Source organism: Lactuca serriola, chromosome 9 (assembly GCF_051521515.1).
Source record: "Lactuca serriola cultivar US96UC23 chromosome 9, Lser_US96UC23_V15, whole genome shotgun sequence".
NCBI lineage: Eukaryota > Viridiplantae > Streptophyta > Magnoliopsida > Asterales > Asteraceae > Lactuca > Lactuca serriola.
The window spans coordinates 86,822,109-86,834,829 of NC_136416.1; the positions used below are offsets into that span (position 1 = coordinate 86,822,109).

The window sequence follows — 12,721 nt, forward strand, 5'->3', positions numbered from 1 at the left end:
TAATTTTTGCATGTGCACATGGTAAATTTAATATTTATATTTAATATCTTAAATAATAAAATTCTATAAAAATGACTTATTATTTTCCTATCAAAATAATGTGGCTTCAAAAATATTTACTAATTAGGTTAAATTTTATACCAAATCAAAATTATAAGATAAAACAAAAAACAAGACAAATTGAATTATCAAGGTAATTACCTTTTTATTTTATTCATATTTTTGTAACTATTTTTTGTACACATCTACGTAATGAACATTTTCACATGTGACTGGTACCGGCTATAACTTGTAATAGTCGGTCATATCAGTCATATGCGAACACCTCTAACAAATTGGCTACCTAAATGTGCAAAAAACAAATTAGTCAAATATGAATACAACAAAAAGGTAATTAAGCTGAAAAGTGAATTTTCCATTCTATAAAGGAGTGGCACAAAGATATTTGGTTTATTATCCTGATAAAGGTGCGAAAAAGAGCTAAAAGCAAAGCAATAACCCGGGAACATGGCTCCATAATAATTCCAATAAACCAACCACAAATAAAAAATAAATCAATAAATAAAAACTTAAAAGTAACGGAATTACTTCCTAAAGACAAGGACTGGAGCTTGGAGTTTTGAGCCCAACTATTCGACATAAATATATGCGAAATGAATCTTGATTTTCTGTCAAATACCCCCTACCATGGCGAATTTTCCAATTCTTGGATCGATTTCGTACGCTATTTCTGAAAACATCAGTGAGAATCCAAGAAATAAACCTTGTTGTGGTTGCACACCTGCGAGTTGTATATAACCACAAAATTAAATCACCCAGTTTTGTTAGTGATCCATCAATAAATCTAGTCTTGTTCTTGACTGGCCGAATATTGATCGGATTCATTGTCTTCTTCTTGACTGGCTGAAGATTGCTCGGATTCATCAAATAACCGGTCCACACGCAGAATAATGAACATGATTAACAGAATGGTGATAAAAATATGGAAGACAACCATCAGCGGAAGCATGAGTTGTGGGTTATTGTTGAAGCCCGGAGGATAGAAGCACCAATAACATGCAAGGGCACATCCAGTTACCTGAATAAACTACAAGAATAACAATAGGAAGTTTATGTTATCAAGACGAGGGATTTAGAACAATCAAGTTAAGGGGAAAACATGTTATAAACTGAAAGTTGATGTCATTTTCTCTCAAAAACCGAATTCACATGTCATGCCATGTGAGCAAAAATGAAAGAAATAACAAACGAGAAAAATATATTGATCTGCTAAACATAATATTCAATTACCTTTATTTTTGTATTTCTGGATATAGGTCTTCTAGCAAGTTTCATCATCTTCCCAACCATACTTGATGTGAACTTCAAAGTTTTATCTAGAAAAAATGATTTTGACATCTCTGTGATGTTGTAAATTTCCTCCTAATATTTTTTTTCATAAACAACAGAGCGAGATTAGTGAAATCCAAATATCACACTACTACTCATAACCAAATCAGCATCAAGTACCACAATGTTAAATTAGATTATAATGGTTGTAATATTTGATAGAAAGATATTTGTATCAACCTTAAAAGCATCGTATGTATAATGCCATAGGAATGGGGATTTTAGAGAAATATCAATGGATTTTGAATTATAGACATATTTGGTAACCCCTTGAGTTTGTAAAATTGGAGAGTCCATTGTAAGAATTGTTATGATCAATTCGTGTTGAAAAATGAAATATTAGGGAAAAAAATATGTACCAAGTCAGGACCATGGATGATGCATCTAACAGTTTTCAACTCTATAAATGATTGATTCAAGTGCTTAGGTCGACCTGTCTTTCTCCATCCTCGTACCTCTGTAACAATGTGTCATGGATGAATTCTCTCTATTTTTAGCATAAGTTTGATGAAGAACAGAAATTAGGGTTTAATGAATCAATAGAAACAAAGAAAAGATTGTACAGAAGACAAAGATGAAATTGAACTAATTGATTTAAACGATAACACAATCTTAAAAGATTGCCCAGGGAATCTCCCTCTCACTGAGCCGAAAGCTTAAGAGCCAATACAAAAGTATTAGGGAAAATGACTCTTGAGGGTAATTAACTTTTGCGTTTGTACTCATTTGGTCCTTCTTTTTTTTTTTTGTATTCAATATAGCATCGAACTTGTTGTTGGTGTTTACCATAACCCTTTTGACCGGCTTTTGACCTGTGATAGCCGGTCAAAGGGTTATGGTGAACACAAACAACAAGTTCGATGGTATATTGAGTACAAAAAAAAGGAAATGGACCAAATGAGAGCAAACGCAATAGTTGGTTACCCTCCTGATTCATTTTCTCTTTACTCATTTACAGCAAATCCCACATCATCTCCTACTGAAACTAATGACTATGAGATTCATTATTGCTTCTCTTCAAAACATAACTCACAAAAGGACATTATTCATGCATGTACAATTTTGTAATGCACTTGAATATTTATTAAGGGAATCTTGACTAAGCAGGCGCATTTCATGACTACATTTACATTTGCAATCAAATGATTTATCGTATCATGGATTCTAGACAAGTCTACAAACGAGTAGAATCACAAGTGCTGTGATTTTTGAGTTTACTTAGCTTTAAGATCGAACTCATGGGATAAGATACAACATCAATATGTACAATATCATGCTGCTTTTGTAGACACATCACCATAATACTGTATATATTGATGTTGTATCTTATCCCATGAGTTCGATCTTAAAGCTAAGTAAACTAAAAAATCACAGCACTTATGAATCCACTCATTTGTAGACTTGTCTAGAATCCATGATACGATAAATCATTTGATTGGAAATGTAAATGTATTCATGAAATGCGCCTGCTTAGTCAAGATTCCCCTAATAAATATTCAAGTGCATTACAAAATTGTACATGCATGAATAATGTCCTTTCATGAGTTATGTTTTGAAGAGAAGCAATAATGAATCTCATAGTCATTAGTTTCAGTAGGAGATGACGTGGGATTTGCTGTGAATGAGTAAAGAGAAAATGAATAATGAGGGTAACCAACTATTGTGTTTGTTCTCATTTGGTCTCTTTCCTTTTTTTGTACTCAATATACCATCGAACTTATTGTTTGTGCTCACCATAACCCTTTGACCGGCTATCATAGGTCAAAAGTCGGTCAAAAGGGCTATGGTAAACACCAACAACAAGTTCGATGGTATATTGAATACAAAAAAAAGAGACCAAATGAATACAAATGCAAAAGTTAATTACCCTCAAGAGTCATTTTCCCAAAGTATTACACTACCAATTTTCTAGACAATCTGGACATAAGCCTCCCTCCCTCTTTTATTCTAGAGTAAATAACACGAATCGTCCCTCGTGTGGAAAAAACACGTTTAGTCACTTTTTTCAAAAATTAATTCCGACTGTCCCTCGTATGTTTAAATCTTGTAGGTTTCATCCCTCCTAACCTAAATGACAATAATGCTCGTCTTCATTTCTTTTTTGATTTATTTTTAGTTTGTTTGTTACTTTCAATATAAAAGAACTAAAAAATATGTGGACCACTACACCAGATTACCCCCACCTTCAACCTAACCTTATTTTTATTAATTTTAAGTGTGTTCTTGAATCTTGAGCATCAACCACTATAACGGCCCAAACCAAAATCGGCAACCCCCTCAAGCTTCTCCGACGGATCCCATGGCCGGTCCAAACATATATGGTGCCTGGGGCGAAAAGAAAAAAAGAGCCCCACAATGACAAATATAATAAAGATTAAAAAAAAATATATCATTTATTTTTCAGTATAGACATGTTCTATTAGCAATAACAAGAAAGTCAAATTGTTTATCCTTTGAGCTAATTTGAGTTTGAATCAACTTTATATCATAAAAATTATTTAGGTAATATATATATATATATATATATATATATATATATATATATATATATGTATATATATATATATACTACATAGCCTATAAATTTTGGCCCTCCTGGAGACGTGGGCCCTGGGCGGTCGCCCAGGTTCCTCACCATCTGGACCGGCCCTCTGCCCATCTCCACCATCAAAGGTTCTTAAAAAGTTCAACGATTACATCTTTTAAGTTGAAGAATGATTTCAATTTCAACTTTGGGAATTTCAAAAACAATTTCAGATTTGCAGATATCAATAGGTTGTTGAAGATTTAGTTATTGAAGGTCTCGATTTGTATACGTTAAGACCTCTGAGTCTCTGTGACATCTTCCCAGCAAACCCATCTACGCCGCCTCCATCCCTTTTTGATATTCATACATGTCTCTCCGATGGGGTCTGATTTAGGATCCAACTTATTGGTTGGCTGTCGATGATGACTTTCGAGGTGCAGAACGGCGGTAGTTTTAGCTTACAGATTGGTGGCGACTTCTGAAATTCTACCAGCGCTGAAATTTCAACCACATTTGGAATCCCCACATCAACCACCGGTGAAATTCCGTTACTCTGTGAGGCTTCTTATGCAGTCAGATCTTAGAATTCAACCACGTTGACCAAATCGAATGTATCTGGATGGGTTTTTTGAAGCTCGTCTGAGGAAGATAATAGTTCTGGAAGACGACCTCGCCGGAAAAAGATGACCTTCCCGGTGGTTCTGCAGAGATGAAAGAAGAAGAGAGAAAGAGGGAAAGGTTTTCACGTTCCAGCTTCATAGAGGTGGGGTAGTGGGGTGAGATTAAGGTAGAGGGTAGGAGTGGGGCCATTTCCTTTTTAAAATTATAAATAATAGAAAATTAATTGAAAAATAAACATACAAGGGTATTATGGCCATTTCAGATTTCGCACGGACTAAAACCGTAACAAAAATGTCTTTTAGGGATGAAAACCACAAGATTTAAATATACACAGGACAGGACGGTCTGAATTAATTTTTGAAAATAGGGACTAAACATGCTTTTTGGCGCCTGCAAGGAACGATTCGTGTAAGACTATTGGATTATTATTATTATTTGGGAGTACTTAATGATTCCCATCAAAAATTTAACTAAAATGCTGAGAATTAGCTTGACAAAAGGGACATTACATACCTGTAGAGTCTATGGTATCACCAACTAAAATTCTAAACCAATCAGGAGTCTGACTATCAACGTCCATTAACTCAAAGAAATCACGGCGACAAAGATAGTAAGCTCCTGTGCTTAGTTGAAATCGGGACAAATCTCCTCCAAGAATTTCTACCCATCCCTTGTTATTACCCAAGTTTTCTTCAGCTTCTTTATCATCAGTGTAAACAAGGCTCACACCACATTCATGTACGTCCAATCCCCTCATTGCTGCAATAGAGATACTAACCGTATCTCCAGTGTCCAATATGTTTCCAATCGGCCAATAGCTTAACCATATACCAACATTACCAAATTCAGGTTTGCCAAAGACTCTGGGGTTGTACATCAAATCAACACCATTGGTTGTACTGATTTTACAAAACCATGACGACCAAGAATCATCGGATATTGTGTACTTAAAAATTACATTAAGTCCTTTGAGCTTCTTATTCCTGGGAAATGAAGGCAACCCAAAGGACAAATAGGGAGATTCGGATACATACTTAGGCTTCATGTTTGGATCCTTTATGTCTGGAAGAGATGTGCTCATTATATCGAATTCATACAATATCTATGCCATGTAAACACTTGAATTCAGTCACATATATTAAGTTTGTTCGTAGAATCATGATGTGCTTGTGTGTGTGTGTGTGTGTGTTTGAGAGAAAAACAGTTTACCTGGACACAGGAACTTCTGCCTTTAGTGAGCTCATCATCACCAACAAGGCACACCTCTAGATTTTGATATTTCTTTAGCCACTTCATGTGTCCCAAATCATTTTCTTCAAGCTTGACTAAAGGAACTAATTTGATAAAGCCTTCGATTTCAAACAAACTAATGCAACCTTCATAGCCAAACTCTTGTAATGTGAATTGAGGAGATTTGAAAGTTATTCTCTCCAGAGCTTTACAGTGATATACATACAATTCTGCAAGTGTATTTGGAAGACACAGAATGCATTTAAGTCGTGAACACAATGACAAGTCAAGCACCCGCAGGTTTTTCAGATGATCATAACAAGGGAGGAACTCAAATAGACTATTGCCTAAGTTCAAGTACTGCAAAGATGGTTGAAGGCTAAAACTCAGAGGAAAAGAATCAGTGCACTCAAGATAACAATCCTTGAGGAATAATTGGTGTAACGAATATGGGAAGGAAAATGTAGGTTGTTCTCCAACTGCTCCACCAAAAGTAGAAGCAACTAGCCTTACTAACAGGTTTGTATGCTCCCTTTTGCACAGATTTTTACACCCTGTCATGTTCAGTAGTGCAAGACTCGTCAGTTCTCCTATGGTCTCACAAACACGAACCAGACTTTGACAGTTCCAAAGAATCAAAGTCTCAAGATGAGGAATCCTGGACATGTTGCGGATTTCTAATAGATTGAACGAGTCTTTAAGATTTAGAATCTGCAGCGATTGAAGAACCTGTTGTGAAAGTAAAAAAAATTATGTGGCACTCAGTTTCTGCATAAAAGGCCATTAAAATTCAAAAAGAGGATATTGAATTTCCTACCACGGGTGGGTCGAATACTTCCAAGTTGCTAGAGCTCATGTCTATAGCCACCAAATTTCCCATGAACAAGTCAGATGGTATGGTTCTTAAGTGGAATCCAAGCCAGCAGAGCCATCTTAAATCTTCTGAAATATTCTTGTATGACCCGGTGAGTTGCACAGAATTTAGCTGGAGCAATTTTAGTTTATCCATCTTTTGAAGTGCATCTGTCTTGAGGTGTGATGCCTACAAAATTATAGTGAGGAGGGATAGTAATTAAGCATAAGTTCACCAAAGATTCCTTAATTATTAGAATTCAATTCCTTGAGTATCAATTGATAATTATCATTTTGCAATGCTTGTGTGATGGTTGGGGTTATAAATCAATTGCTATTAATGAGTTGGAATGAGACATATATATATATATATATATATATATATATATATATATATATATATATATATATATATATATATATATATATATATAGTACATCGTGGTACTTGTATTAGATAATTAGATAGTAAATTATTCAATTGTATTATGTATTTATCTCTCCTTTATTATAGGAGTTTATTGTTGTAATCTATGCTATATATACAATACAACACACACAAATTAACGTGTGGTTGATTTACTAAAACCTACATGGTATTCCTTGCCTTGTTCACTTTTTTCGCCTCCCCTTGGAATTGTTGGTTGGAAAGCTTCAAATCTCACACTCTAAACTTTCGTATATAATGAACTTGGAGAAGAGAACAAAAGACTTTCAAATATGAAGTATAAATGGTGTACTTTAAAGTTGCAGAAAAAGGTAGACACTGAAGACTTACTTTATTCATTAACTCTAAAGGCTTTAAATAGACTACCGACTACAATGTGCAACACAAAAGTAGGAATAAAATACTCCTATTTTTACTACACCTAAAGACCTACTCTCTAACGTATACCTCCTTGCAAATCGGTCAAAGGAGTATACCAATTCTAAACTAATAAAATCAATAACTAAAGACATAAAACTTAAACTAAATATTCTTTATTCCAATACCCAACTGCATGTCACGTGAATATGGTAAGTGAGCCAATTAATTCCAACAGGAATCGGCTGCCCAACCACAACAGCCTCCAACCGATGCACCCAATGATCCTTCTGATCATCATGGTCATTTAATGCTGATTCTTATGATATTAATGATCATTCTGATCACGATCATCATGACATCGGCATTCATCCACCATCTCCAATCCCTTCCACGCATCCAATGCACTCGGTCTAAGTCTGGTATTTCCAAAAAACAACATATAGCCGATTTCGCATCACTAACCAACTATGCGTTGCATGTTGCTTTACTTTCTACATCTCAGCTTAAAGGGTACAAATCTACGGCTAAACATCCTTAATGGATGGCCGCCATGCATGAAGAAATTGAGGCCTTACATGCAAATAACACTTGGACCTTAGTGCCTTGACCCTATCCCTCCAACATTGTCGGTTCTAGGGAGGTCCATCATATTAAGTATAACTTTGACGGTCAATTGAACATTTAAAAGCCCGTCTTATTGCTCAAGGTTTCACCCAAATTCCCGGACTCGATTACTCTCATACTTTTAGTCCGGTTGTCAAAACCTCCACAGTTCGCATTGTTCTATCTCTTGTTGTCTTAAATACATTGTGTTTACATCAGCTTGATTTCAAAAACGTATTCCTGCATCGTCATCTTACTGAGATAGTTTTTATGGAGGTTTATTGATCCTCAGGTTCCTAATCATGTTTGCAAACTAACTAAGGCTCTTTATGGCTAAAAATAGGCCCTCGTGTCTAGTTTCAACGCCTTAGCACCTTCTTGCTTGCCAATGGTTTTGTCTGTAGCCGTGCTGACACCTCCTTATTCATTTTTTTCTCGACATTCATGCATCATGTACCTCCTTGTCTATGTTGACGATCTCATCCTTACTGGTAATCAGGAATCTGTCATTACAACCTTCACTGCACGACTACACACAGAGCTTACTATTAAAGATCTTGGTGCTCTTAGTTACTTCCTTGGTTTAGAGGTCACTTATACCGATGATAGTCTCTTCTTAAACCAGTCAAAATATGCCAAATATATTCCTTCTGATTTAATTGACTCTAAATCTAGTACCAACACCCTTGGCCACTCATGAGACTTTCACAGCTAATGGAACACCTTTTCCTGATCATACTCTTTATCAATCCTTAGTCGGAGCTCTCTAATACTTAACGATTACTAGACCAGATCTCTCATATGCTGTAAATCAAGCTAGCCCATGTCTCCATGCGCCTACTGATGCTCATTTTCAGTCTGTGAAATGTATACTACGGTATGTAAAAGGCACCGTCTCTTTTGGCCTTATTTTCAGATGACCTCAAAGCAACAACATTCTTGGGTATTCAAATGTTGATTGGGCTTGTTGTCTTGAGACTTGCAGGTCTATTTATGGCTACTCAATTTTTCTTGGTGGCAACTTAGTCTCATGGAGTGCCAAGAAACAACCAACCGTCTCGCGATCTAGTTGTGAGTCAGAATATCAGGCCATGGCGAAAACAGCAACTAAAATTGTTTGGATTACTCATCGTTTACGGGAACTTCATGCGCTAACTCCTGATTGCCCTACCTTGCTTTGTGACAGCAAAAGTGCCTTATTCATGACTCAAAGCCCAGTTGCTCGCAAACGTGCTAAACATATTGATCTCAATTACCATTTTGTTCGCGAACTAGTTGCTACGGGCAAACTTTACACAAATATCGTACCAACCAAGCTTTATGCGGCATGCATCTTCACTAAGAGTCTTCCGCGTGCTCAATTGGAGCATTTTCGTGCGATGCTACGCCTTAGTCAACCACTCATTCGCTTTAGAGGGGATATTAGATAAGTAGATAGTAAATTATTCAATTACGTATTATGTATTTATCTCTCCTTTACTATAGGAGTTTATTGTTGTAATTTATTCTATATATACAATACAATACAACACACACACAATTTAAGTCTGGTTTATTTACTAAAACCTACAACTTGACTAAAGTATACCCATAGACATATACAAAACAAGATGCAAGAATTTTTGGATCAACTTAAAGAGCTTCAATGTTTTCGTTACATATAAATAAAAGGCATTAGGTTTTAATCATGTATTACCTTGAATGCGCGTTGTTCTTCCTGTAACATTCTCTTGTCAAGTGCTAGACCTTCAATTGTATTGGAACCCTAAATAGAAAAAAAAAAATGAAACTTCAGAATTAAAGATAAACTAAGACAATGCGAAAGAAAAAACAAGCTTCAACAAAGGAAGCATCTCACCTTTCCTTTTCTCAGAACATCATAAGAATCCTTATTAAGCCAGACTCTACTACGTTTTGCAGGGTCTTTGGGTGATTCTTGATGGACTATTCTTCTCCCCATCTCTTGAAGCAATGGGTGCATCATTAGTTTCTTGTTTGCAGAAAGAGACACAAGGCATCTGTTGGTTAGTATTTTGATCCCCGATACTGCAGAGTAATCATGCTCCAATATCTTCACCACATAATCTATGTCTTTCCCGACAAAGAAACAAGCAATATGCAGAAACAACTCTTTGTTAGATTCATGTGGCAAAGAGTTGTAGCTCCTGATAAGTACACGTTGAATTCCAACATCAATATCTCTTCCCAGTAAACTCAATGTACTTTTCCAAAATAGGATGCTATTATCCTGTGCTAGAGAGGAACCCAACACTTCTAGAGCCAACGGATTTCCTTCACAATACTTCAATACCTGTTCTGCAAGCTCCTCGTAACCTTCCATCAGAGTTTTGGATCCGAAGGCATGTCGACTCAAAAGCTCTAATGATTCATCATCATCCAGTAATTTCATTTGGTATTCTTGACACCTCCAAGACCTAGACTCGAACCATTTACCTAGATTGTTTTCTCTAGTTGTTATTATAATCTTGCTTCGTTTGTTAATATGCCCAGATCCCAGTAAAGCTACCAACTGGCTCGGTTCAACAATGTCATCAAGAAGAATAAGTGCTTTCATCACTTGTAAGGCCTCTTCAATCTTGAATGTACCTTGACAAACGCTGGGTATTTTTCTCTTCTTTCCTCCGGAAATATCTGCAAAAAGTTTTTCTTGTATCTGAAGTAGATCATGTGGTTCTTTAGATCTACTACCGATGTCTTCAACAATACTAATGCTTTCAAAATTTTGGCTATTTGAGTATACAATGTATCGGGCCAATGTTGTCTTCCCGCTTCCTCCCATGCCATAAATTGTTAAAAATTCTGCATTGGATTCAGTTAACCAAGAATGGATATCCTTGTATCGAGTAGCCATCCCCGTTAAATTGATTGGAAGATGGACTTCTTTACGATCCAGTTTATTGTATATGGTGCCAACAATTTCCTTTATAAACTCTGTTTCAGGCCTGGAACAACACAAGAAAATGAACATGTTTGTTAGATGATGTTCAGAGATTCTTTGATAGACATGAATGAAGATATTGAATAATTAACTTTCCTAATGTCACGTACTACTAATATATGTATAAATTTGATCCCCTTAAAGTTCCACAAAGAAATCAAAATTCGAATAAAACCTGATCAATTAAAGTATTTACAATGGCATACAAGATTTTTTTTCACTTTAACTAAATATTCAACTGTAAATAAAAACTAAATCAAAATAAAGCAAATATTGATAGAGATTAAACAAAATTATGTAAATCAAAGCCCTTATAGTCGAGTTTATAACTAAACCTAACTTAGCTCTAGTCAAGAGTCAAACCTGTATGTGGTGTATCAAGAAGCATTAATTAAGCTGTTCACTTCTTGACATAAAACGAGGAAATCATCGCCTATTTGTTCTTGATTACATTTTTTCATTTATTTCTAATTTAATTACATTTTCACCAACTCCTCCGAACTTCTATGAAACAAATATCTCCTAAAAGTTCAAAGTTATTGACATATTTAACCACAAAAAAACTGACCGAGTCATGAATATGATATGTAGACCAAAATTTGCCAAAGTTTAACACCAGTTACAATCCAATTATTGAATAAAGTACTATCGAGTTAAAAATGGATATCAGTTAAGATTAAATTAAGAACAAATAAACAAGCATACCCAGACAAAACCATGCCGGCCAAATCAGCAACCTCCTTAAGAGCTTTCTTCCACTGGTTAACTTTGTCGTGTGTCCACTTTGAAGAGGCTTTGACTTCGATTTCGAAGGTTTCATTTTGATTCCTCACGTCAGACGGATCAACGTGATAAAAAACTGGTAGAACAAAATGACTGCACTCCCTTCTTTGTGTGAGTATCAACAGAAGCTCGTCTAGGCACCAAGTGGACGTTGCATAGTTTTTTGACAACACAACTATTGAAGCCCTAGACTCTTTAACTGCACTCTCGATCTCTGGCTTCAGGTGTTCACCTCTGTTGATTTCTTCGTTATCCCGAAAAGTACAAATTCCTGCTCGCTTTAATGCATAATAAAGATGATCTGTAAAAGAATCACGAGTATCTTCGCCTCTAAAGCTTAGGAAAACGTCATATCTGTAAGCATTAGCAGTAGGAGAATCCGTAGTGCAGGAGCATGAACAGGAAGCCATTGAAATTTCGAGAATGGAAGATGAAGTCTTGGTCTAGCTGTATGATTAAAAAGGAGAAAAAAATGTGGGCCTCGTTTTAGTAAAAGAAAATTTTTCAATAATGCAAAATGACACCACCCGTCAAAACTTTACTCGATATGATAATAACCAATACGAAATTAATGGGCTTTGTAAAAGACATTTCGACACGTTTAAATAAATAGGTTGATACGAAAACACACGCAAATTAAACGGATTGGGTTAATGTTAAAATTTTGAACTCGAATACGACTTAGATATAACCCATTTAATTATATATAGTTGTTTATAAATTTTATATTTTTAAAAATATATTATATATTATAGACATATAATGAGTCAAAGTCAAAAATTAAAATTACAAATACAAACTCTAACTATTTCCATACTATGAATTTTGTTTTTCCACCTCCCAATTCCAGTGTTTCGTTTTTTCTTTTTGCATCCATGTTTCCTACTTTTCATCCTTTAAAATGTTTTAACATGACACGACACAACATATTTACAAGGTCTAAACCTTA

General features: G+C 35.4%; 1 protein-coding gene across 3 annotated transcripts; it reads right to left on the reverse strand.

Annotated features, from left to right (window-relative positions):
• Positions 1–543: 543 nt before the first annotated feature.
• LOC145072930 (disease resistance protein RPV1-like) lies at positions 544–12,196 on the reverse strand. 3 transcript variants are annotated; one of them, XM_079019443.1, is made up of 9 exons: positions 11,695–12,196; positions 9,889–10,993; positions 9,727–9,795; positions 6,585–6,809; positions 5,747–6,496; positions 5,051–5,639; positions 1,749–1,846; positions 1,291–1,422; positions 544–1,087 (listed from the first exon to the last, which is right to left on the reverse strand). In XM_079019443.1, the coding sequence occupies exons 1-9, from the start codon at positions 12,180–12,182 to the stop codon at positions 845–847; spliced, it is 3,699 nt and encodes a 1,232-aa protein (XP_078875569.1). In that variant the 5' UTR covers positions 12,183–12,196; the 3' UTR covers positions 544–844. The 3 variants fall into 3 exon arrangements, with proteins under 3 accessions (XP_078875569.1, XP_078875570.1, XP_078875571.1); XM_079019444.1 differs by lacking the exons at positions 544–1,087; positions 1,291–1,422; positions 1,749–1,846 and adding an exon at positions 2,735–3,714; XM_079019445.1 differs by lacking the exons at positions 544–1,087; positions 1,291–1,422; positions 1,749–1,846 and adding an exon at positions 4,090–4,927.
• Between the last annotated feature and the right edge of the window lie 525 nt (positions 12,197–12,721).